The sequence below is a fragment of the Dipodomys merriami genome, unplaced genomic scaffold (assembly GCF_024711535.1).
Source record: "Dipodomys merriami isolate MVZ:Mamm:240054 unplaced genomic scaffold, mDipMer1.0.p SCAF_45, whole genome shotgun sequence".
NCBI classification, from domain to species: Eukaryota; Metazoa; Chordata; class Mammalia; order Rodentia; family Heteromyidae; genus Dipodomys; species Dipodomys merriami.
In genome coordinates, this window is record NW_027206013.1 from 2,650,154 (window position 1) to 2,677,109 (window position 26,956).

The window sequence follows — 26,956 nt, forward strand, 5'->3', positions numbered from 1 at the left end:
GTGGCCATCAGGATGTCTTGCTCAACACCAATGAAGGGCAAGGAGGTGTAAAGGAGGTGTTCTGGGGGAAATGGGTGCAAGGCCCAAGATGTGACTGTAGCATACCAGGAATGAGGAACTGGGAGGCCAAGTATTTAGGAAAACTGGTGACTACATATATTGGTAGAGTGGGAGAGCAGGTAGAGTGGGAGAGCAGGTAGAGTGGGAGAGCAGAGTCACTGGGGAGGGTGGTAGAACCAGCTATGTCTGTTATTAGTGCATGTGTACAGAAACATACATGCTCAGAGTTATAGAGGTCATTTAAGTTGGCAATTGGGTACATTGTTCTCTTATTTATTTTTTATTTTTTGTACTTTTTCTTGGTACTGGGGTTTGAACTCAGTATCTGCCTAGCAAGTACAAAGCAGGTATTCTACTCCAGAGCCAGGCCTCTAGGATTTTTTGCACTGGTTATTTGTTTTTGTTGGTCCTGGGGCTTGTATTCTAGGCTTGGGTGTGATCCTGGAGCTTTTGTGCTCAAGGCCAGCACTCTACCACTTGAGCCACAATTCTACTTCCAGAGGTTTTTTGTAGTTTAATAGAGATAAAAATCTTACAGACTGTCGGGTGCTGGTGGCTCATGCCTGTAATCCTAGCTACTCAGGAGGCTGAGATCTGAGGATCGTGGTTCAAAGCCAGCCCGGGCAAGAGAGACCGTGAGACTCCTATCTCCAATAAACCACCAGAAAACCGGAAGTGGCGCTGTAGCTCAAGTGGTAGAGCGCTCGCCTTGAGCTGAAGAGCTGAGGAACAGCGCCCAAGCCCAGAGTTCAAGCCCCATGACCGACCAAAAAAATAAAAAATCTTACAGACTTTCTGGAAGTGGCACTGTGGCTCAAGTGGTAGAGCGCTATCCTTGAGCTGAAGAGCTGAGGGACAGCGCCCAGGCCCAGAGTTCAGGCCCCACGACCGGCAAGAAAAAAAAAAAAAATCTTACAGACTTTCTTCCCAGGCTGCATTTGAACTGTAAGTCTCAGAGCGAACTAGCTAGCAATACATGCATGACCCAATGGTGCCTGGCTGCACTAGTTTGTTTTTTGTTGTCAGTCTTGGAGCTTGAACTCTGGGCCTGTGCACTTTCCCTGAGCTCTTCAGCTTAAGGCTAGTGCTCTACTACTTGAGCCACAGCACCACTTCCGGTTTTTTGGTGGTTAACTGGAGATAAGAGTCTCAGGCTGGGCGTCAGTGGCTTACAACTATAATTCTAGCTACTCAGGAGGCTGAGATCTGAGGATCACGGTTCAAAGCCAGCCCAGGTAAGAACATCTGTGACATTCTTATCTCCATTTATCCATCAGAAAACCAGAAGTGGTGCTGTGCCTCAAGTGGCAGAGCGCTAGCCTTGAGCTGAAGAGCTTAGGGACAGTACCCAGGCCCAGAGTTCAAGACCCATGAGTGACCAAAAAAAAAAAAAAAAAGTATCTTGGACTTTCGTGCCCAGGCTTGTTTGAACCATGATCCTCAGATCTCAGCCTCCTAGTAGCTAGGATTATAGGTGTGAGTCACCGGTTCCTGGCTTACACTAGTTCTTTTTTTTTTTATTTTTAATTTTTTCGTAGGTCATGGGCCTAAACTCTGGGCCTGGGTGCTATCCCTCAGCTCTTTAGCTCAAGGCTACCATTCTACCACTTGAGCCACAGAGCCACTTCCACTGAGTCACCTTCCTGGCTCCCTGCACTAGATTTTTTGTTTTTTTGCCAGTTGTGGGGCCTGAACTCTGGGCCTGCGCACTGTCCCTGAGCTCTTCAGCTCAAGGCTAGCACTCTACCACTTGAGCCACAGAACCACTTTTTCGGCCTTTTCTGCTTATGTGGTGCTGAGGAATCGAACCCAGGGCCTCGTGCATGCAAGGCAAGCACTCTACCACTAAGCTACCTAGTGCAGCCCCTGCACTAGCTATTATTTTTTTGGGGAGGGGGGCAGTCCAGTCGTGGGCCTGAACTCTGGGCCTGGGTGCTGTCCCTCAGCTCTTCAGCTCAAGGCTAGCGCTCTATCACTTGAGCCACAACGCCACTTCCGGCTTTTTTCTTTTTGCTTATGTGGTGCTGAGGAATCGAACCCAGGGCCTTAAGAATGCAAGGCAAGCGCTCTACCACTGAGCTACCTTCCCAGCCCCTGCACTAGTTATTTTTAAGAGAGGGTTTTTTTTTTCTGCCCTCATTTGTGTCTGGCCAATAATCCACCTACTTGTCTTATGGATTTTTTCTTCCCAGGTTAGCCCAGGAGCATGTTCCTCCCAATTTTAGACACCTATTGGTTGAAAAAGGGTCTTGTGTATATATACCTGCACTGGCCCCAAACTACCATTCTCCTGATCTCAGCTTCCCAAGTAGCCAGGATTAAGGTGTAAGCCACTGGCATCTGGATCCACCCCCCCCCCCCCTTAACTCATAATTAGAATGGGAACGGTAATGACAACAAAGTAACAAGGCCTAGAAAGACTGTGGAAGAAACACTTGAACTGGGTGTGGGGCTGTACAGGTCACAGAGAGTGGTTTGGGAGGGCCAGTCACTACAGGCTTAGCTCTAGTGGGAAGAATGGCTGGTAAGATAGGATGGGAGTCCTGCCCAGAAGTTACTTCACAAAGAGTACAGTTGCTTCTTCCAAGCACACTTGGTTTTTGCTGCTGAGGGGGCACAAGTACTCTTGAGAATCCTGGGATGGCCTAGGCTGGAGGGCCATGGGTGTTACTGGTCATCAGGCATGACCTTTCAAGCAGGAAGGGCTCAAAGAAGGGATGTAATGCTGTCAACATTTGATCTCACCTTCATTTACAAGGTACCGTGCGTAGAGGAGGAGCCAATGGCGGTACTCGTGGCTAGACTGCAGGGTAAGTGCTGCTGCAACCTGGTTCTCTAGGTAGGCCAGCGTGGTCTCTTGCTGTACCACATGAGGCACGGAGAAGAGCCGGGCAGCTTGCCTTCCAGAGCTGCAGAGATGGGCAGAGTGGGGTCAATGAGGTAGAGGGCAGTTCATGGGTGTGGGAAGCTATTTCTATGTGTCTGAGGCCTCCCATCTATAAGCCAGTCTCTTGGAGATGCCACAGACTGCTGACCTGCCCATCCAATTAGGTTACCTGGCACTCTAGGATTTTCCTCCTCTGCATGTGCTTTCCAGGTTCCCGAGATAACAGGTCAGTAGCCTATTCCCCCTTCCCAAAGAGCTGGTAAAACATCATAGATCATAGATTACAGATTAAAGATCATAGATCTTTACCACTCACAGAGTGTCACCTAGGCCTTTGAAGTGATAAGGCCTGTGTTTCAGCCACCCCTAAAGTACTACATGATGAGGGTCCACAACTCTTGGACATTCTGTCCGAGCTGAGCAGCTGTTGGAGTGCAGGAGACAGAAAACCAGAGCAGGCCTAGCCACTTCTCAGGGGCAGCTGTTCTGACAGTGGCTATGGCTCTCAGCTCACGTACTTGGAGGTGCGGCCCTGGATTATGGCTAATGGTCCTGAGCACAGCATGGCATCCTGGGATGGTAGGCTGTTCCTAAAGTCCGCACACTGCGCCAGTGAGTCCTGCTTGTCAGAAACTAGGTTCCTGGGGAGGCAAAGTTAGGAACAGAGGTCAGGGAAATTAGAAGGCCAGAGGAGGCTGAGAGACACTGCCCTCCAACATAGGTACCCACTGATGGCAGGTTTCTGAGTCATGGGCCTGGCAGATAATTTTTCTTTGGGAAAAATTATCTCACTGCGAACACTTCAGCTCCAGGCCTACTGCCTGATGACTGAGGGGCCTCTATATGTACAGTGTATTAGGAGGCCTGGGCCTGCTGCAGCAGCCAGGGAACATCAGGCCCTCACCATTCCTGTGCCTCTCCAACATCCCTGGCAGGCAGTTCTTCCTCATTCTAAGGGAGAGACCCTTCATTATCACTGTTAAAAAACATTCTCCATAAAACATCTGTGCATTTTTGCAAATGTATTAAAAAAGTTTATTATGGCTATTCCTTCCTCCTCCTCACCCCTTTTTAAAGTCCGGGTCTTGCTAGGCTGTCTCTAAATCATCCTGTCTCAACTTCCTTAGTGCTGGGATTACAGCCATACACCACCACACACAGTCTGTCTTTCCTTAAACAACCAGCTTGTTTCCATTATTAAAGTAATCACACATAATATACAGCTTGTTATGATTTGAGCAAGCTAGTGTAGAGGTTTATTTTTTTCTTTTTTAAAGAAAAAACAGCAGCATTGAAGAACACTAAACTCTCAGTGTGAGTATGAACTTGTACTTGAAAACTCGGGATGGGATGTAGCTCAGTGACAAAGCACTTGCCTAGCAAGTGCAACGTCTTGGGTTCGATCTCAGTACACAAAAAAAGAAAAGACAAAAAAAAAGTTTAAAAAAAAAAAAAAAGAGGGGCTGGGAAGGTGGCTCAGTGGTAGAGCACTTGTTTTGCATGCCTGAGGCCCTGGGTTCGATTCCTCAGCACCACATAAGCAAAAAGAAAAAAGCCAGAAGTGGCGCTGTGGCTCAAGTGGCAGAGTGCTATCCTTGAGCTGAAGAGCTGAGGGACAACACCCAGGCCCAGAGTTAAGGCCCCACGACCGGACGCCCCCCCCGCCCCCCCAAAAAGTAAACTCTTAACAGAAAAGAAGCTAGAAAATAGCAAGCTTTGGGTCTGAAAGACCAAAGGTATAGGCAGAAAGAAAGAATTTCTTGGAGTGGCTGGTATATAATCTACATAAATTCAAATCTGTGATGTAGCTGGGCACCAGTGGCTTAAACCTATTATTTCTAGCTACTCAGGATGATGAGAACACCGATTGTGGTTTGAAGCCAGCCCAGGCAGGAAAGTCCATGAGACTCTTATCTCCACTTAACACCAAAAAGCCACAAGTGGAGCTATGGCTCAACTAGTAGAGTGCTAGTCTTGAGCAAAAAGTCTCAGGGATAGCACCTAGTCCCTGAGTTCGAGCCCCAGGATCCTCGGACCCTCCCTCTCTCCCTCCCTCCCTCCCTCCCTCCCTCCCTCTCTCTCTCTCTCTCTGTCTCTCTCTCTCTCTCTCTCTCACACACACACACAAATAAAATTAAAAAATTGTGATGAGCTGGGTGTCGGTGGCTCATGCCTGTAATCCTAGCTACTTGGGAGGCTGAGATCTGAGGATCAAGGTTCAAAGCCAGCCCGGGCAGGAAAGTGAAGTACCGCTGTGGCTCAATCGGTAGAGCTGAAGAGCTCAGGGACAGCACCCAAGCCCAGAGTTCAAGCCCCATGACTGACAAAAAAACAAAAAACAAAAAATAAATAAATAGTGATTTACAAGGTAATTAGCTGACACCAGAAAATTATGCTCAAGGACTCCCCTGAACATGGGGCAGCAGCGTCCCCATGGAGATGGCAGGGCATGTACTGGCTATTACTGTGAGTCCAGGAGCCAGGTCTCAAAAGCAGGGCCAGGCAGGCCTGACCACCAGGACCCTGAACCCTTGCTCAGCTATCCATTGCAGAATGACACTCCCAGGGATCCATGCAGGGAATCAGCTTCTTACCACGTAGAGAGTGACGGATTAAAGCAGTATGCCTTTCCATCAGACAAGTTCATCACCGGGATTCCATGCTGCGTCAACAAGATCTGTGACACTGTCATATCACTTCCTGGGGGGGACACCACAGAAATAAGTTCCATGTGGTCTGATCAGCAAACATTTGCATATTGAACCCTGACTTCTATTATCCCCTAAGAAGCCTCAATGAGTGTGGCAACTAGGGATGTCTGCTTGGTACTCTTAGTGAGTAGTTTTAATATCCACCAGGATCTTTGTCACCTCCTAGGGACCCACATAGCGTGTCTCCTTTCTATCTATGAAAGTATACCCTTGCCCCTGGGAGACATGGGCTAGACCCCAAAGCTGAAGGAGCTTATCTGTGTCAGACCTGGAACTCAGGCTCCAGGCAAGGGATGAGTGTCTACAGTAGGCCTTACCTGCCAAGATGGAGTGTAGAGATTCTTCTTTTACTATGACCATTTGCCTGTGAACATCCCTAAGAGGAAAACAGAGAACATATTATTCCCCACTTGATATAAATACACTATAGTGTCTTGGCTGCCCAGACACTGTGATCCCATGTGTCCTTAGCCTTTTACCCAGGTGTACAGAATAGGTCCTGAGTAACAGAGCTCCAGGACCACTCTAATGTTCACACCCACTCTGGGAGAAGTAGGATATAGCCATACCAGGAGTGGGGCTCCCATTTGCTAGATCACATCCCACTGTTGATGAACCCATCTGAGGACACTGGCACAGGCCATTGGGCAGTGAGAGTTTTCCTGGGAAAAGAGGCTGTTCTTCAGCGCCTTGCACAGCCTCCTCAGCCCTTAGTCTACAAGGGTGGCCAATATAAATGATGATATTTAACCCAATGGCAGCCTGCTTCCATGTGTTGCCTGCCTTGAGGAGACCAAGAACTTGCTTCGCCCTGCCCTGCCCAGCCTGGAGACCATCCCACCACCCTAGGACTATTTCTCACCAGACTGACAGTGTGGCAGCAGCAGTGAGCGCCATGACGTAGGAACCCGTGCAGTGCAAAGTAGAGATGGGGGAAGGCAAGAGGATGGGAGGGAGGAGGCGGCGACCACAGGTGGAGAACACTGACAGCATCCTTTTTTCACAGGCAACACATACCACGTCACTGTGGAGGTAGAGGTGGGCAGATGTCATGGGGACTGGATGCAGAACTTGGAGGTGCAGAGCCTTGCCTTGCCTCTGCTCTGCTTGGGATCTCAGCAGAAGGAGAATTCTGTGTTCTTGCTTACATAGGGCCATCCTTACTAGTATCATTCTGAGCTCACTAACACTGCTAAAGGGGTGTAGGCTGGGGAGAGCCAGTGTATCAGTGGTCAGCTAGGAAGGAGGCCTTACTTATCACATGAGGTCAGAGTGACTATAGGATAGTCTCTGTGCATGAAGGCAGGGAGGAGTGGGGATTACCAGTATGAGATTTCTCAGAAGACACCTATCACACACTGAAGGCTGTTAGGGTTGGACACTGCCCAAGGCCTCACTTAAGGATCCACCAGGTTCTCAGTTGGGCCCAACACAAGGAAGTATACTTCCGTCCCAGTGAAGGTCCTCTGAGGTCAGCTACAGGTACAAGGGAGGCTGGAGCCCAACACCCAGCAGTGGAAAGGTATGCACCAGCACAGTGAGGTCTTGACCACAGCAGGCCGGGCTAGTCTCCTCTAATGACTTCTATCCAGTGGATCCAAGGCCTGTGGTTGGCAAGGGTGAGGTTGCTCCTGCCCCAGTAGGTCCATAGCAAAAAGGTCAGCTAATGGAAGAGCTCTGCCAATTTTTTCCTACTGAGTTATGTGAATGGCTTCCCAGAAGGGAGGGGAAAGTGAGATGTTTTTGGTCCAACTGGTTTTTTTTCTTTTGTTTTTGTCAGTCATGGGCTTGAACTCTGAGCTTGGGTGCTGTCCCTGAGCTCTTCAGCTCAAGAAAAACTACCACTTGAGCCACAGTGCCATTTCCGGTCTTTTGGTGGTTAATTGGTGACAAGAATTTCACAGACTTTCTTGCCTGGGCTGGCTTTGAACTGAAATCCTCAGATTTCAGCCTCCTGAGTAGCTAGGATTACAGGCGTGAGCCACTATCAACTGGTGTTCCAACTATTTTTAAAGTATGAATCTGAGACAACACTGAGCAGGACCCAGAAACACAGAGTTAGAGCTCTCTGTGGTGCGGTGACTGGCCTCTGTCTGCTTATCTCTGAAGGCCAGGGCCTCCCTAAGCCAGTTTGCTGCAAAGAAAGCTGACAAGCTGGGTTGTAGGATGAGCCTGGGTGGTCAAGCCTGTAAGAGAGTACAAATTTCCAAGCAGGGCTCCCCTTAGTGGTTGCTGTATTACTACAAGGGAATCCTTGGTCCCCAGATGGGGCCAGACACCTGCCTTGAAACCAGAGATGGAGAGTGGGAGACCACAGCAGCACCCAAGGCATAGGTATTTAGGAGTGCAGTGTGCTTACCTTGAGGGAAATCTTGAAGGAAGAACAGGAGGGTGGGGTCCTTCTGGGCCTAATGCCATGAACTCACTGAAGCCCATAAAAATCCTGAACTAGGGGCTGGGAAGTTGGCTCAGTGGTAGAGCGCTTGCCTTGCATGCCTGAGGCCCTGGATTCAATTCCTCAGCACCACATAAGCAAAAAGAAAAAAGCCAGAAGTGGTACTGTGGTTCAAGTGGTAGAGTGTTAGCCTTGAGCTGAAGAGCTGAGGGACAGCACTTAGGTCCCACGACCAGACCCCCAAAAAAAGAAAAAAAAAATCCTGAACTAGGTCCCGGGTTTGCAGAGACAAGCAAACGCATGCATATGTGACCTCATGAAAGACACCTGAAGGTCTAATTTTTTAAAATGATTTCTGGGCTGGGAATGTGGCTTAGTGGTGTCCTAGCATGCTAGTATGAAGCCCTGGGTTTGATTCCTCAGAACCACATAAGACAAAAAAAGCCAGAAGTAGTGCTGTGGCTCAAGTGGTAGGGTGCTAGCCTTGAGCAGAAGCTCAGGGGGCAGTGCTTAAGCCCTGAGTTCAAGACTCAGAACTGGCAAGAAACATAAAAAAAGGTTTTCTGAGGGAGCATGGTGTTACTGCCATGATAGGTGTCTGTCACATGGTCCTGACTGGCTCTATGTTTGCAAGCACTTAAGGAAAATATTAGTCATCTTACAGGTTAAGTACAGGAAAGATGGAGCTCACTGAGCCATAAAAGACCTTAGGTGATTAACCACTGAATTAGGACCTGTTAGGATCTTTCTATGGAAAGAAGTAATTCTGAGGACAGTTTAATTCATCCTGGCTGCCTTGAATGAAAATGTGGGGTCAAGGGCTGGGAAGGTGGCTCAGCGGTAGAGTGCATGCCTTGCAAGCATGAGGCCCTGGGTTCGATTCCTCAGCACCACATAAACAGAAAAAGCTGGAAGTGGCGCTGTGGCTCCAGTGGTAGAGCACTAGCCTTGAGCTGAAGAGCTGAGGGACAGCGCCCAGACCCAGAGTTCAGGCCCCATGACCGGCAAAAAAAAAGAAAAAGAAAAAGAAAATGTGGGGTCAAGGCAAAGAATCTGTCAAGGCTAGTCTGGAAGTTGAGACTTCAGAATCTGGCCAAACAACAGAATAAAACCATCAAGTTTAAATATTAGGTTGGGTATCTCTCAAGGAAGGGCTCAGGTTCTCCATCTAGATTATGAGGACAGTGACACAAACTTCATTGAGATGACAAAAGCATATGCTGGCCTGGAGGGAGGCCTGGTACGGAGCCTCTGTGTGAACTGTTCTCTCAGACAGGCTGCACTCCAGGACAGTAACAGCATCCCACAGCACAGCATGTGGTGCTTGCTCTACATGGCAAGCTAGCCCTTGCCTGCACTTACCAGCTACCAGCGGCAGTGAGGATCCGGCTGGTGAGCACCGTCTCCCACTCCTTCCCTTCCCTGTTGCACTTGAGGCGGCTCAGCCTCACTCCTGCCACAGCCGTCACTTCATTCTCCACCTCAATATACATGGAAGGGTCAGAGCTCACCTGGATGGAGGAAAGCAAACACATATCTTCTCATGAGACAGTATACCATATAGGAGGTGATCCCAGGACAGGTGAGATCCTTGGGCTCTGTAGCTGTGGGCTCTGAGGCAGGGCAGACACAGACAGACCAGCTGGCTGACCAACAGATGGTAACAGATGGTCAGGGGAATGGCTTATCCAAGAATTCAATGTAAGGATGTAGCTAGGCAGGGACAGAGCTGGGAGTGAAGACCTAAGATTGTTAGCCCCCTACTTTGAAGGATCTTCAAAGACTGTAGTATTTGGTACAAGAAGAACCATGTGTAGTTCTAGGAGGCAGGTCTAGAAACTCCTAAGGTATTCTCCAGTCTGTGGCAGTGAGCTTGATGTGCTCATATGAGTCCAGGATGACACAAAATTCCCTAGCATAACAGGGTATTAGGACCATGACATGGGCCTAATTTAGTGCCCAGAGCCAAGTGGGCTCAACTGGAAAGCTGACCAACTGATGTTACAGTGCTGAAAACAAAGCAGACAACAGCCAGGAGCCATGCTCTTTTTAGACATCTTCAAACCAAGGAAAGCCCAATGTGGCACATGGAGGAAAGCTAGGTGTTTAGAGGAGTTCTCAGCTGCTGACCACTAGAGATGCCCCTTGCCTCTGCTGACATTAGAAACAAGTTCAAAGTGCATGAGTCTCCTTCACTTCCACCTACTCCACTTCTCTGCAACATGGTTCCAAGGACCTATGGCTGATGAAGATTGATAGTAAGGGCTACCTTGGCTGTTAGGACTTCAAGGGCAAAGCCAGAGAGAGAAAGACATGAAGGTAGGGACATTGGAAGCTAGCACATGTATTAAGATTTGGTGGGTCTGGGTACCAGGGACTCACATCTGTAATCCTAGCTACTCAGGAAATTGAGATCTAAGGATCTTGGATCAAAGCCAACCCTGGCAAGAAAGCTTGAGACTCCTCAAATTAATCACCAAAAAGCTGGTAGTGGTAGAGCATCAACCTTGAGTTTTGAAAGGGATAATACCCAAGCCCTGAGTTCAAGCCCTAGGACTGGAAAAAGGCGGGTGCGGGTGCTTAGTGATAGACTGCATGCCTAACAATCTATCCTGGGTTCGATTTCTCAGTACCACATAAACAAAAGAAGCTCAGGGGCAGTGCCCAAAAAGAGAAAAGAAAAAAGTTGCTGGGTGCTGGTGGCTCATGCCTGTAATCCTAGCTATGTAGGAGGCTGAGATCTAAGGATCAGTTCAAAGCCAGCCTGGGCAGGAAAGTCTGTTAGACTCATGGCTCCAATTAACCACCAGAAACTGGAAGTGGCACTGTGGCTCAAGCAGTAGAGAGCTTGCCTTGAGCTGAAGAACTCAGGGACAGCACCCATGTTGAGTTCAAGCCCCATGACTGACAAACAACAACAGCAACAACAAAAATTGTTAAGTACTCAGGTTCCCTATGACTGTCTCCTAAAGGAGAATGGAGAGCCACAGTCCTCAAGGCAGTTGTACACCCAGAGGATAGGGGGATAGGTGAAGGGTCCCCACATTTACCTGGAGAGTGAATGCTCGCTGGGGGCTTGGAACAGGCAGCTTCAATGTAAGTGCTGGTGCAGACAGACACATAGCCTCCTTCTCTGCAGTCAGGGCAGCTGGAGACTGGAAGAGACAGATACAAATCTGAGCCCCACAACAACACTACAGGGGTTGTTGCCCAGAAGTGAGGCTGGACCTGCTCCCAGAGCATTCCTGCTTTACCAGGGGACCTGCTTATGGACTCTGGGTAGGTGGAGGGCAGGTGTGAGGGAACATGGCCTCTCTATCACATTCCTCAGTATATGTGTCTAAGTGGCTGGCTCCTACAGTGTCCCACACTGCTATGTACCAGGGCATACCAGGGCATCGTCCCCAGCACTGAGCACAGCCAGGGAGCTGGGGCCAGGGTAGGCAGGTTCCTGTAGACCTCACCTGGACAGACAGGGACACGGGCAGGAGACGGGCGTCTTTCCGAGGGCGCCCTTTCTTCTTCTTTTCCACAGTCTCTACCTCCAGCTCAAGTTTTCGCTTAGACAGGGAAGAGGGCTTGGATAAGGGGGCCTTTTCATCACTGTCACTGCTGCTCTCCAGGAGGTCTCGGGGCCTCAGGTCTTTCATAAGGTTCTGATCTTTCAACCTGAGCAAACATAGACACCCATGTCTATCCATACAACTAATTTTATAATTTAAATAATGAATTTGTAACTGATAATTTTATAAATAATATACTTAGACTTTTATAATTAAAACCTACACTCTTTCCAAAATGTGACTATAGAGAGGAATTCTAGTTTCTACTCCAACACACAAAGAACTTGGAGGCTGGGATGGGAAGGTGGCTCAGTGGTAGAGTGCTTGCCTCGCATGCATGAGGCCTTTGGTTCCATTCCTCAGCATCACATAAACAGAAAAACCCAAGCCGGGTGCTGGTGGCTCACGCCTGTAATCCTAGCTACTCAGGAGGCTGAGATCTGAGGATCTCAGTTCAAAGCCAGCCCGGGCAGGAGAGACTGTGAGACTCCTATCTCCAGTAAACCACCAGAAAACCGGAAGTGGTGCTGTAGCTCAAGTGGTAGAGCGCTCGCCTTGAGCTGAAGAGCTGAGGGACAGCGCCCAGGCCCAGAGTTCAAGTCCCACGACCGACAAAAAACAAAACAAAACAAAAAAAAAAAACAGAAAAAGCCAGAATTGGAGCTGGGGCTCAAGTGGTAGAGTGCTAGCCTTGAGCTGAAAACCTCAGGGACAGTGCCCAGGCCCAGAGGTCAAGCCCCACAACTGACCAAAACAAACAAAAAGAAACTAGAGGCTGAGACTAAAATCAGAAAGCCAACATCACTCATTAGATCACAGAATTTAAGGAACTGTCATGTTGCTAGACGCTAAGGGTAGACAAGCTCCTGGGGGCCAGTGGTAGGAGGGTACCTACACATTTCCTATGTCTTCTGAACTTTCTTGCTCATAGCTGTTTTTCTTTCCAATTGAGCCACCAGCATGGCTTAGTTGGAGAAGGAATCTTTTCTGCCCTGGCTGATTTTGAACTGTGATCCTCCGGCTCACAGCTTCCTGAGGAGCTATGATTACAGGTATGAGCCATTAAGCCAAGTTTTAAATTCTGATGAAATCCCACTTAACTTAATTGTAAAACTAGTTGTAGGTGCTTTGGATATCATAGCTAAGAAAGTCACCTACTATAAGGTCATACTGATTTCTGTATTTACTTTGAAGAAATTTATAGTTTTAGTTCTTACTTATAGTACTATCATCCACATTGAACTAGTTATTATATACAGAATAGAGTATTAATTTTGCTTCTTTTTGTTTTTTTTTTTGGGTCCGGTCATGGGGCCTGAACTCGGGGCCTGGACGCTGTCCCTCAGCTCTTCAGCTCAAGGCTAGCGCTCCACCACTTGAGCTACAGCGCCACTTCCGGTTTTCTGGTGGTTTATTGGAGATAGGAGTCTCACGGTCTCTCCTGCCCGGGCTGGCTTTGAACCGCGATCCTCAGATCTCAGCCTCCTGAGTAGCTAGGATTACAGGTGTGAGCCACCAGCGCCTGGCTAGAGAATTCTTTTTTAATTGGTTGGTTGTAGGGTTTGAACTCAGGGCTTGGGCGCTGTCCCTCAGCTCTTCAGCTCAAGGCTAGCGCTCTACCACTTGAGCCATAGCGCCACTTCCGGCTTTTTTTTCCCCCTTTTTTCTTATGTGGTGCTGAGGAATCAAACCCAGGGCCTCAGGCATGCAAGGCAAGCAAGCGCTCTACCACTGAGCCACCTTTCCAGCCCCTTGCTTCATATTTTTATCTTTCATGATTTTAAGGGTATTTTTCAGTGCTTTTAAAAAAGTTTTTGATTAGAAGTTTATCAAAGGTACAATCTGATATTTATTTCATCCCTTATGTTTGTAGCCAAGAGATTTTTTTTCTTCATGTGTTTTGCTACTCTGAATTTTAGGTTCATTTAGGAAATGGTTTATTTATTTAATATAGTTTCTTCTTTCTTTTCTTTTAATTTTTTTCTTTTCTTTTCCTCCCCCTCCCCCTTTCAGCTAAATCCATACACTAAGACCTCTTTCTCCCGTGCGAAGATAGGTGATGCCTTGTTGTTGGGAATGCTGTTATCTCCTGGGAACAGGGAATGTCCCCACAGAGTAGATCTGCATCTTTTTTTTTTTTTTTTTTGGGTCCATTCGTGGGCCTGAACTCTGGGCCTGGGCGCTGTCCCTCAGCTCTTCAGCTCAAGGCTAGCACTCTACCATTTGAGCCACAGTGCCACTTCCGGCTTTTTTCTTTTTTGCTTATGTGGTGCTGAGGAATCGAACCCAGGGCCTCATGCATGCAAGGCAAGCACTCTACCACTGAGCCACCTTCCCAGCCCTAGATCTGCATCTTTGCTAAATACTTTTGGATGTTAATAAAACAAAATCCCTTTTGGTGATTTCTAGATGATACGGGTAGTGTTTATTAACCCCAGCCTGTGTAGTATACACTGAGGTGAGAGGATGGCAAGTCCCAGACTAGCTTGGACTACATAGTGAGATCTTGCCTCAAAAAGAGAAAGAGCCAGAAGCTGGTAGCCCATGTCTGTAATCCTAGCCATCAGGAAGCTAAAATCTGAGGATTGTTGATCAAAGCCAGCCCGTTGATCAAAGCCAGCCAGGGAAGGAAAGTCTATGAGACTCTTATCTCCAATAAACTACTCAGAAAAAGCCAGGAGAGGTGCTAGAGCTAAAGTAGTAGAGTACTAGACTTGAGCCAAAGAAGTTCAGGGAGAGTGCCTAGGCCCAGAGTTCAAGACCCAGGACCAGCACAAAAAAAGAAAAAAAGAAAAGTAAAAGAAAAACCTCAATTAAATTGACCCCAGATCTACAAAAGAACAAGCCTGGGCTAGGAAGGTGGCTCAGCGGTAGAATGCTTGCCTTGCATGCATGAGGCCCTGGGTTCGATTCCTCAGCACCACATAAGCAGAAAAATCTGGAAGTGGCACTGTGACTCAAGTGGTAGAGTGTTCACCTTGAGCTGAAAAGCTTAGGGATAGCACCCAGGCAACTATAAAAAAAAACAAAAAAAAACAAAAAAAAAACAGGCCTGTAGTCATAATTTCAAAGGGACTCTTGCCTAACTGAAGGCAAAGCTAAGACATTCAAATTGTCTGCCATATTTCTGGGTCAACTGTCAGTTTTATGTTCCAATGCTCACCTTTCAAGGGATCTGTACAATGGCTTGACTTTATGCTGGTGATTTAAGTTTCAGTTCCTATATGGCTCAGGCCAAAGATTGCCATGAATTAGTGCTGCCATTAAAACTCGAGGTCCTCAGTCAATAGTTGGGTAGCTCCCAGCCCAGTACCCATAGTGTGCACTTTTTTTGTTCATGTACATATTTTAGCTCCTGGGGACTATAAACAAAGTATTTCATAGTGGAAAATCCTTCATTGCTAGACAAAAATATCATATGGAATTTTTTCATATTAATATAAACATTCAAGTAGAACATGAGGTTCTGCACCAACTTCATAGGTAGAGTAGACTTGAAGGGCGGTGCCTCCACTCTGGGCTCTAAGGACTGTTCTCCAAGGAGAACAATTATTCCCAGACAAGATCTTCTGAGATAATAAGCAAAACCCAAGAGAAAGTGAACTAGTTTTAGCACCAAGATACTGTTTGACAGTATCTTATACAGATGCCCATCTTGTTGGACAACTACTGGGTGTGTGGCTACTCCAAGAATCTTTGACCAATGTCCCTGCATTTGGCGCCTCATGACACAGGCCAGCATGCTTCTGTCCCAGGTAGTCAAGCTCTAGTTGCCTCTCAGTGGGATATATCTCCCAAAGACAGCTCCCACTGCCCTTGTGGGAGGAAGGCGAGGAAAGTAGCCCAGCCAATATGTAGCTCCTCTAGCCCTCAACTCCCTGGGATGCACAGTAAGCTCCTTGGCACAGGGCAGGCTTGCAGAGGCCCCTCTCATGAGGTGGTGAAGCTTAGTGTCAGTGGAGGCTACACATGTTCCGGCTGTCTCAGAAGGATGCTCTACTGCAACTCCAAGAAATAAAGAACTACAGCTCATGTTTCTTGCTGCTGCATGCAGGGTTGGCTCACACCTGTAATCTTAGCTACTCAGGAAGCTGAGATCTGAGGACAGCAGTTCAAACCCAGCCTGTGTAAGAAAGTCCATGAGACTCATCTCCAATTAATCACTAGAAAACCAGAAGGGGAGCTGTGGCTCAAAGTGGTAAAGTGCTAGCCTTGAGCAAAAAAGCTCAGGGACAGCTGGGTGCTGGTGACTCATGTCTGTAATCCTAGCTACTCAGGAGGCTGAGATCTAAGGATCATGGTTCAAAGCCAGTCCAGGCAGGAAAGTCTGTGAAACTATTATCTCCATAAAATGGGAAGTGGCGCTGTAGCTCAAGTGGTAGAGTGCTAGCCTTGAGCTGAAGAGCTGAGGGACAGCACTCAGGCCCCATATTCAAGCCCCACGACCGACCAAAAAAAAGCTCAGGGACAGTGCCCAGGACCCAAATTCATTATCAACCACAACAAAAAAGAAAATACATAAATTGCAAGACCTCAAGCCGGGCGCTGGTGGCTCACGCCTTTAATCCTAGCTACTCAGGAGGCTGAGATCTGAGGATCGCGGTTCAAAGCCAGCCCGGGCAAGAAAGACCATGAGACTCCTATCTCCAATAAACCACCAGAAAACTGGAAGTGGCGCTGTAGCTCAAGTGGTAGAGCGCTCGCCTTGAGCTGAAGAGCTGAGGGACAGCGCCCAGGCCCAGAGTTCAAGCCCCACAACCGCCAAAAAAAAAAAAAAAAAAAAAAAAAAAAAAAAAATTGCAAGACCTCAAAAGCTCTGCTCATAAAGACCTTCTATCGTAGCTCCCTTCTGTTGGCTGTTTCTAAGCAGAGGGCTTTGACTTACCTGGTTCAATAATATCAGAGCCTTCTATCTCTCCAACTACTTCCTACTCCTCTTTTCAGAAAACTCTGGGCTCTTTTCAAAGGATGACATCACTCTTAGCACATACCGAACTGCCTAGCACTTGCAACTCTATCCTCACTGTTCTTTTGCCCGTGGCCTCCTTCCTGACAGCTCCTTCCAGCCAGAGCCCATCTTTCAGCAGCAGTTCCTTTTTCCTGGGAGCTTCATGTCTCTGCAGTCTTGCTCCCCTATGGGAGGTGGGCTGCAAAGTAGAAATGGAGGGAGGTATTGTACCCCTGGATTCTTGGGGCCCTGTGCATCCAACACTTTACCTTTCGACAGATGTTGGGGTCACACTGGTCAAGGTAGGAGCACCTGGTGTGGCTTTGGACCGCTCTGTAAACCGGGAGTCAAATGCTTTCATGGGTTCAATCTTGGATGGGGTTGTTAACACGGAGGGTGACAATGCAGCAGGAGTAGAGGTAGCATTCATACTGGGAAATAAAGGTGGGAGGCATGTCAGCACAACCTCTAAAGGATGTGGAAGTCTAGGACTTGCATAGTTTGGAGCATGTTGAAATGGGTACAAACATTAAACTTCTAAAACCTTAAAAAATTTAAAAGTGAAATTTATTTCTATTTTTAAAATCATGTTCACTTATAAAAATCCTAGAAGTCTGGCTACCTGAAAAGGTTACAAGCAAATGCATTCATATTTTCCTCTTTTATGTTTTTTCTGAGAGATTTTGGGTGTCGCTAACCATATAGCTAGATCACAGTATGTAGTCAGGTTGTAGTGACCCTAGTCACTTCAACTACCAGACTTGGTCACTTTCATGATAGATATGACAAGAAAATCCCCTATATGGGGTCCTGAAAGTCATGGCCTATTCCTGGCCTTTATTCTCACCCTCTTTCTCTTCCTCCCTCCCTCCCTCCTAGGTGGTCCCTCCCATCTCACTGTGACAATGACAAATTCTTAGCATTCTTCTCTAGGTGCTTATCCCATGGCTTTGCCTTCTTTTTTTTTTTTCCCCCGGTCGTGGGGCCTGAACTCTGGGCCTGAGCGCTGTCCCTCAGCTCTTCAGCTCAAGGCTAGTGCTCTACCACTTGAGCCACAGCGCCACTTCCAGCTTTTTTTTTTCTTTTTGCTTATGTGGTGCTGAGGAATCGAACCCAGGGCCTCAGGCATGCAAGGCAAGCGCTCTACCACTGAGCCAACTTCCCCTAAACCACTGGGATCAGTCTGCTGATCTCATTCAGGTAATACTTCCACCATCTCAACTCCACACCAAATACCTAGTCATCCCAGACAGTACTTTCCTCCCCCTCCATGACCTCTAGTCCAACCCCTGCAGCTTTCTCAGTTTTTCCCAGACACCCTTCCTCCCTGACTGGCCTGTCTACCTATACTGTCTCCTTTTCAACTCTAAGGTCCCAGTTTCCTAAGAGTAGTGATCCCCAATGCTCAGTGAGCCTGCACAGCCCTGCCCCAGAACTGAGAGCAGGAGGCAGTGATAACACAAGATCCCAGTCCTTCCAATGGAGAATCATTCTCACAGCAGTAGGTATGTGTGTTAGGAGTCTAAGTTTTGCCTGTACTGCCTACTAGAACCATGGTATAAAACTCAAGCTACAGAGACTTCTCTGTCTCCATTCTGGAAAAAAAAGCCCAGCCTACCTGGTTTAGAGCAGGAACTGAGACCATTCTCTTTCCCATTCCTTTTCAGGACCTCAGAGTTCTGCTCTTGCCAGCATCCCTATTCCCCATCTCTCTGCCCTGGCTTAGCTTGTGTGAGCCCCAGGGATGCTTTCTGAAAAGCCTGAGATCTATCTATGCAACAATTCCTTCTCATGGCTTGCCACTTTCTTCCAAAAGATCCCAGAATATACCTTGCAACATTGTAGTTGCCTCTTTCCCATCAGCTTCCACCCTTCCTGAAGACAAGGACCTATCAAGTAAATGGCCTGAGGATGCAATCCAGAGCTGGTATGGGGCAAACCTTCATATCGGTCTTTTTTGGGGGGTTGGTTGTGGGGCTTGAACTCTGGGCCTGGGTGCTGTCCCTGAGCTATTCATCTTAAGGCAATCGCTCTACCACTTGAGCCATAGCAATACTTCTGGTTTCTGGTGATTAATTGGATATAAGGGTCTCAGAGGCTTTCTTGCCCAGGCTGACTTTGAGCCACAATCCTTATATCTCAGCCTCCTGAGTAACTAGGATTATTAGCTTGAGTCACCAGTGCCCAGCTCATGCCTACCTCTTATTCATGCCCTCCCTCTAGCCTGTGAATGATCTTTGAAAACACAGTAGATTTATTCTAGTGTGTGAAGAGAGTCTGCTTGTTCACATCAGTACCCTATCTAAGATGAATGGTGGGTGAGGCTCATAGCATAGTAAAGTGGAGGACAAAGCTCCAGAAACCTGAGGCTACTTCCAGTGTGAATGTGAGAAAAAGTGGGACAATGACAGGTGGCATCTCACTGGCAGATTCCCAAGCTTTATACCCTAATGCTCAGTAGCACTGTGTCAAGACTCTCCTGAACAGGTCTTTCATTCTGAAGAAGCCCTCATCTGAAATCAAACATTTAACATTTATTATCTTTCTCTCTCTTTTAAATTGAAGGGATCATGGAAAACAGAATGAAATTCACATCCTCAGAATCAATGTCCAAATTTGAGCTTTCCCCAGAAGGAACCAAACCTTGGCATTCACTAACCTGTCCTTACTGACAGATTCGCCTGTAGGCCTGGCACCAGTGGCCACCACAGGCTCTGTGCAAGGCTTCGAGGCGCCGAAAGAGGGGGTACTGGTATCCAGTGGCAGTAACTGCTGACTGCTAGGAGAGGAGAGCATGGAGCCTGCCAGGGAGCCGGAGAGTGGGATGCTGTTAAAGAAGGCCGTGGAGAAGTCCCTGTTGTCAAGTGAGAACAAAAGTCAGTAGGAAAATAAGATACCAAGTACTTTATAAGTAAATAAGATATGAGAAAAGAAGATACCAAGTACTTATACTTCTATTTTATTTATTTTTTACCTAGAAGTAACATATTCTTAGGGTAGATAATCTGGAATACAGAAAAGCCAAAAGGAAATGAAGCCAGGTGACGGTAGCTACTCAAGAGGCTGAGATCTGACGATTGTAGTTCACAGCTAGTCCATGAGACTCTTACCTACAATTATCTACAATTAGCAAAAGCTGGGAGTGGAGTAGTAGCTCAAGGGGTAGAGCGCTTGCTTAAACCAAAAAAGCTAATGGCCAGTGCCTAGGCCCTAAGTTCAAGCTCTAGTACTGTAATACATATACACACACAATTTAAAAAAGGAGAGACTCTTCATATAGCCTATTTGAATCTATGATGTAGCAGTGCTACATGGCCCACTAAGAAAAACAACAATGCACTCATTCTAGTAGTCAGATGCATTAACAGTGCAATGCACTCTGATTTCAGAGGATTTAAAAGGACACTATGGGTCTTAAGAGGGAAGAACAGGCAGTGTACTGAAGGCCTTACTTTCATTAAGCCTTCTCAGTGGATCTCAGCCTTCTGAGTAGCTAGGATTATAGGCATGAAGCAAAATGTAATTTTTTGGTGTGTGTTGTTTCTAGGGCTTGAACTCAAGGCCTGGATGCTGGAACATTTTTCCTCAAGGCTATGCTCCATCACTTGAGAGACAACACTTCTGGCTTTTTTGGTGATTAACTGGAAGAGTCATCAACTTTACTGTCTGAGCTGGCTTTGAACTGTGATCTTAGATCTTAGCCTCCTGAGTAGAAAACTATTTTTTTTTTTTTTAAATGTTGGTGGTAGGACTTGAATTCCAGTTTTCAAATTCTCTTGAAGCTTTTCCTCTCATGGCTTGTGCCAGGCCTTGAACTACACCTCTATTTATGGCTTTTTGCTGGTTAATTGGAGGTAAGACTCTCATGCCTTTGTCTGCCAGGGCTGGCTTTCAAGGATCCTCAGATCTCAGCCTGCTGAGTAGCTAGGATTATAGGGATGAGCCACTGGCAATGGCCTTGAATATATAAATATATTTTTGGGTCCGGTCATAGGGCCTGAACTCTGGGCCTGGGCGCTGTCCCTCAGCTCTTCAGCTCAAGGCTAGCACTCTACCACTTGAGCCACAGTGCCACTTCTGGCTTTTTTTTTTTTTTGCTTATGTGGTGCTGAGGAATCGAACCCAGGGCCTCAGGCATGCAAGGCAAACGCTCTACCACTGAGCCACCTTCCCAGCCCCTGGCCTTGAATATTTTTTACCTCTTGAGATTGTAAGAATATTTTTTCAAAATTTTTAAACAAAAATATTTTAGTCAACAAAAAAATAACATTAAACAATGTCTGAGATGTCACATTTCTGAAGTTAGGATTTAACTGTTTCTAGCTAGCATGGTAGGTAGACCTGGTTTTCATCTATTGAATCAGCATATGTTTCATCATGAATATAGAACACAACCTTCAAACCTCACGTAATATTTGAGTCTTTTCTGGAAATTATTGCTGTGTCCCATTGCTCTAGTTATGTGTCAGTACCCTACCGTTTTAATTGCTGATGAAGAGAATCTTCCCTGATTAACCTTTATTTCAGAAATACTGCAGCTTTTCCTATGTACTTTCCCACATAACTTCAAGATTACATTTCGGAATATATATATATTATTTTGGTGTCCTGGTCCTAGAGCTTGAACTCAGGGCTTAGGTGCTGTCTCTGAACTCTTCTGCTCAAGACTAGTGCTCTATCATTTTGAGCCACAATTCCACTTCTAGTTTTCTGGTGGCTAATTAATGGTAAGTATCTCACAGACTTTCCTGTCTGGGTTGGCTTTGAACCATTAGCCTCAGATCTCAGCCTCCTGAGTAGGTAGGGTTAAAGGCTTGAGCCACTAACACCCACCTTTCTGATTCTGAAAGATTTGGTTAGTTGTATTTGCCCATGTTAAATTGATATGTTTATGGAGAACTGACTTTTTTCAGTCATCCTAACTAATTAATAGCACATATTTTGATAAGAGTAATTTGGGCAATACAGAGTGAGACTGCCTCCATTTTTTCCTTTTGTTTATATTTCTTGTTACATCTTAAGTATTTCATTTGAAAACGTGATTGATTCTTCTTGTACTCTTTCTTCTTCTTCTTCTTCCTCTTCCTCCTCCTCCTCTTCTTCATCTTCTTTTTTTTTTTTTTTTTTGGTGCCAGTACTGAAGCTTGAACTCAGAGCATGGGCACTGGCCCTTAGCTTTTTCACCTCCTAAGGTTGGAGTTCTAACACTTGAGCCACACCTCCACATCTAGCTTTTAGGTAGTTAACTGGAGGTAAGAGTCTCTGTGAGACTTATTTGCCTGGGCTGTCTTTCAACTATCATCTTCAGAGCTCAGCCTTCTAAGTAGCTAAGATTATAGTATGAGGCAGTGGTGTCTGGCTGATTTCTTTTTCTTTCTTTCTTTTTTTTTTTTTTGCCAGTCCTGGAGCTTGAACTCAGGGCCTGGGCCTTTGGCTGTTCTGTGTTCAAGGCTAGCATTCTACCTCTTTAGCCACAGCACCACTTCTGGCCTTTTCTGTTTATGCAGTGCTGAGGAATGGAATCATGCATGCGAGGCAAGCACTCTACTACTAAGCCACATTCCCAGCCCCCTGGCTCATTTCTTCTGTCTTCTAAAGGTTAGGATCTCATATTGTTCATATCTAGTTACTTTACTTTTTTTTTTATTTGAAACAAAGTCTCATTATGAAGTCCCAGCTGCCCTCAAATTCTGAGTCCTTATGGGCATGCCATAAGACAGCACCTCCAAAATCACTAGAAAAAGCCAAACTGGAAGCTCAAGTGGTAGAGTGCTAGCCAAGCAAGCTCAAGGCCCTGAATTCAAACCTCAGTAATAGCCAACAAATAAAACAAAAATCCACGAAAGTGTTTTTCAGTCTTCCTACCTCAACCTCCTGAATGCTGGGATCAAAAACTATGTACCACCGTGCTAGCTCTACTGTCTCTCTCTCTCTCTCTCTCTCTCTCTCTCTCTCTCTCTCTCTCTCTCTCTCTCTCTCTCTCTCTTTTTGCCAGTCCTGGAGCTTGAACTCAGGGCTTGGGCCTTTAGCTTCTCTGTATTCAAGGCTAGCACTCTACCACTTGAGACACATATCACTTCCAGGTTTTTCTGTGATTTAATTGGAGATTAAGAGTCTCACAGACTTTTCTGCCCAGGCTGACTTTGAACTACAATCCTTAGATCTCTGCCTCCTGAGTAGCTATAGTATTATTGGCACCCAATTCTTTCTTCATCTTTAAATGATACATTTTACATTCTTCTTTCCAATTTATTCTTGTCTAACTGGATAGACTGGGACTTCTAAAACTATGTTAAATTATAGTCCTAACACTAAAAAGTTTAGTTTCTAAATTCTATTTGAAGTAAGACAATTTATTGCAATAAGGAAACATTCGTCTAATCTCACTTAATTAACTCAGAATAATGTTAAAATTTATGAAGCATCTCTGCAGGTGATCATACCATTTTTCTCTTTTCTTTTTACTCCTCCCCTCCCCTCCCATACTCTTGTTTCTTTTCTGCAGCAGTACTGGGGCTTTAACTCAGGGTGCCTCATGTTCTCTGTTGGCTTTTTTCCTCAAAGCTTGTACCCTACCACCTCAGTCACATCTCTTACTTCTGGCTTTTGGGGGCTAGTTGGAAATAAGCTTCTTCTGAACTTTTCTGCCCAGGCTGGCTTCAAATCACGATTCTCAGATCTCAGCTTCCTGAGTAGCTAGGATTATAGGCTGTGTCAGCAGTTCCTATTTCTTTTGACATGTAGACTTAAACTAATAGTTCTCACAAATCTGAACCTCCTGGATTCCCTGTAATAAACTTTACTTGGTCATGAGTACTAATCTCAACATGCCGCAAAGTTCTACTTATTACTGTTTTGTTTAGATTTCTACCAACACTAAGATATAAAATTGATTTGTAATTAATATGTTCTACCTTTGCTACTGCTTTTTTTCTCTTTAGACAGAGCTTCACTATGTTGCAGCGGCTAGTCTTGAACTCCTTTGCTCAAGTTGTCTTTCTACCTTAGCCTCCTGGATACCCGAGACATACCATGTGTCCCACTATAAACAAGAATTTGTAAGTTTGTGCTGGTTAACTAGCAATAAAACAGAAAGTGTAGCTGTAGTTCAAGTGGTAAAGTGCCAACCTTGAGTGAAAAAGCTAAGGGACAGTGTAGTTCAAGTCCCAGTACCAGCACAAACATAAAATAAGTTTGCAAGTTGTTCTTCCTGTCTTCTTTGTAAGACAGTATTAATTATCTATTCCTTAAGAGTTTGTTAGAATTTCCCTGTAAATTCTTGGTTTGCTGGCTTAACTTGGGTAGACTTAACTTTTTGACAAATGTCTTGCATTTCTTCTATAACAATTTTTTACATTTAACAATTTTATTTTCTAAAAAAATTATCCCCTTAGAGTCAGGCATGGTAGTTTGTACCTACAACACCAGCACTACAGAGGTTGAAGCAGAAGGACTATGAATTCAAGGCTAGCCTGGGCCACATGGTAATGTAGAGGCCAGCCCAGGTTACATTGAGTTGTCTTATAAAAAAAATTCATTTTTAAAATTTATTTGCACAGTGTGCAGCAGAAAGTTCTCATTGTTTTTATTCTTTTTCTTTTCTTTTTTTTTTTTAAAGTTTTTTATTATATTTTTATTCTTTTTTGGGGGGTAATACTGGGGTTTGAACTCACTCATCACTTGAGCTTTAACCTGGCCTTTCGGTTTATTCTTTTTTTTTTTTTTTCTTTAGTGAACAGGACTCAAACCTAGTATCTGATGTTTTTGGATCATTGACTGGCACTCACACCAGCTCAGCCAAGCCTCCAACCCTTGATTTGCTTTGTTAGTCTTGGAACTTGAACTCAGAGCCTGGACGCTATCCCCGAGCTCTTTTTGCTCAAGGTTAGTGCTCTACCACTTTGAGGCACAGCTCTACTTGTGGTTTTTGAGTGGTTAATTGGAGATTAGAGTCTCACAGGGCCTTTTCTGTCCCGACTGGCTTTGAACCATGATCTTCAGATCTCAGCTTCCTGATTAGCTAGGATTACAAGTGTGAGTCATTGGCTCTTTAATTAATTAATTAATTAATTAATTAATTTTTGTCAGTTGTGGAGCCTCGGTGCTGACCTTGAGTTCTTTAGCTCAAGGCAAGCACTCTACCACTTGAGCCACAGTGCCACTTCGGTTTTTTGGTGGTTAATTGGAGATGAGTTTCATGGACTTTCCTGCCTGGGCTGGCTCTGAACCACAATCTTCAGATCTCAGCCTTCTAGTAGCTAGGATTACAGGCACCTGGCTTGATTTATTCTTTTTTTTTTTTTTTTTGTCGGTCGTGGGGCTTGAACTCTGGGCCTGGGCGCTGTCCTTCAGCTCTTCAGCTCAAGGCGAGCGCTCTACCACTTGAGCTACAGCGCCACTTCCTTGATTTATTCTTTATCTGTGATTATTTTTTCTTGAAAAATCACTCTGAATATTTGTTCTTCCTTTCTTAACAATCATGGTTCAAAGCCAGACTGGGCAGACAAATCTGAGAGATCCATCTCCAGTTAGCAGCAAAATACTGGCAGTAGAGTATGTGGCTCAGGTGACAGAGTACCAGCCATGATTGAAAAAGTGGAATGAGAATTTGCGGCTGACTTCAATCCTACTATGGGCATACACACACCTACCCATACACACCCACACCCACACCCACACCCACATAAAGGGAATCAAGTGTTGGTGCCAGAAACAAATGGCTCAAGGCCAGCTATGAAGTCTCTTATCTCCTTCCTCCTCACCACATAAGGCTTAGCAAGACCCACAGAACAACAGGTTTGGAACCATCAGCAGAAGTACTACCCCCTACTGCCACAGGTCTAGCAGTGTGCAAATCCCATTCACACAATCAGTCTCATGAGATAATGATAATAAGAGCTAGGCAATGACCTTATTACTGTAGGCTCACAATGGAAAAAGGTCCTGGGCACCAGGACTCAAGTTTATAATCCTGATTACACAGGAGACTGAGATCATCTAAGGATTGCCAGCCTGGACAAGGAAGTCTGAGATTCTTATCCCCAATTAACTATTAAAAAAAAAACAAAAAACAAAAAACCAGAAATGGAACTGTCGTTCAAGTGGTAGGAAGCTGCCCTTGAGCATAAAAAGCTTAGAAGAGTGTCTAGGCCATGAGTTCAAGCCCCAGGACCTGCATTAAAAAAAAAAAGGATTAGAGGAAAAAGGAGTTATCTGACTAGGCATCTACCCCACTGGACCCTCTGGGCCTTCACATCTAACCTGAAAGGGAGGGTCAGCATACTATATAGATGAAAGTCTTGTAGCTTTTCAAGGGAGATTTGGAACAGTTCATGGATGGATAAAAAAATCACTCTGAATATTTGTTTCTTCATTCTGGATTTAACAAATATTTTCCTAATTGGTTGCTACTTGTTTGTACATGGGACTCAAAGGATAAACAAATTTAGAACAGGGGCTGGGAAGGTCACTCAGTGGTGGTACTTGCCTCGCATGCATGAGACCCTGGGTTGGATTCCTCAGCACCACATAAACAGAAAAAGCTTGAAGTGGCACTGTGGTTCAAGTGGTAGAACACTAGCCTTGAGCTGAAGAGCTGAGGGACAGCATCCAGGCCCAGAGTTCAGGCCCCACAACCGACCAAAAAAAAAAAAAGAACAAAAGCAATTCTGTGCATGGTTTAAAGCCAGACTGGGCAGACAAATCTGAGAAATTCATCTCCAATTAACCAGCAAAATACTGTCAGTAGAGTGTATGGTTCAAGTGAGTACCAGCGAAAATGTGGATTTCTGAGCATGGTTTCAATGAAGGACCTCCTGATGCCTTGAATAGACTGCTCACCTTCTAAATATAAAACATATGGTGAGGTGCCTGGGACAATGGGGTCTGCTGCTTTCTCACAAGTCTTTACTATCCACTGAATCAACATATACCATTTCTAGAGAACAAAAATCAAAAGCAAGCATGACTACTGACATGAAGACAGCGGCAAAGGAGGAAGGAGTCCACACTCCAGCTCTTTGCTCCCACAGGGAAATGTGTCTCTGAGCCCTACTTACTTTTTGCCCAGCTGCACTTCTAGAAATTATTCTGAGGAAACAGTCATGATGTGCTCAAAGACTCATTTATAATAACAAAAATTTTTGTAACAAAAAAACTGGACACACACTCCAAGTCTGCAATTAACAAGCAGTTTTAGTAAGTCCTGGCGCATTCACAGGACAGGAACCAGGATAGGCAGCAAGCAAATGCTGCAGAGAACTATTTAAGTGAACAAAAGGTCAAGGGTAGGGAAAAGACTGAAACATAGACATCAGAATGTTAACAGAGACTGGATTATGGAGAATGCTTATACTCTGGGGGCTTTTACTATTTTCTAAAATTTCAGCAATG

General features: G+C 45.7%; 1 protein-coding gene across 4 annotated transcripts in view; it reads right to left on the minus strand.

Moving 5' to 3' along the window:
- Window positions 1-26,956, minus strand: part of Hira (histone cell cycle regulator) — a 97,229-nt gene that overhangs the window by 21,160 nt on the left and 49,113 nt on the right. For all 4 annotated transcript variants that reach the window (XM_069994332.1, XM_069994333.1, XM_069994334.1 and 1 more), the window contains 10 exons: window positions 19,224-19,418; window positions 16,834-16,995; window positions 11,518-11,722; window positions 11,104-11,208; window positions 9,416-9,564; window positions 6,521-6,682; window positions 5,976-6,034; window positions 5,542-5,647; window positions 3,466-3,588; window positions 2,806-2,969 (listed from right to left, as the gene is read on the minus strand). In XM_069994332.1, coding sequence (XP_069850433.1) covers window positions 2,806-2,969; window positions 3,466-3,588; window positions 5,542-5,647; window positions 5,976-6,034; window positions 6,521-6,682; window positions 9,416-9,564; window positions 11,104-11,208; window positions 11,518-11,722; window positions 16,834-16,995; window positions 19,224-19,418 — 1,430 coding nt within the window. The remainder of the gene's footprint in view (window positions 1-2,805; window positions 2,970-3,465; window positions 3,589-5,541; window positions 5,648-5,975; window positions 6,035-6,520; window positions 6,683-9,415; window positions 9,565-11,103; window positions 11,209-11,517; window positions 11,723-16,833; window positions 16,996-19,223; window positions 19,419-26,956) is intronic.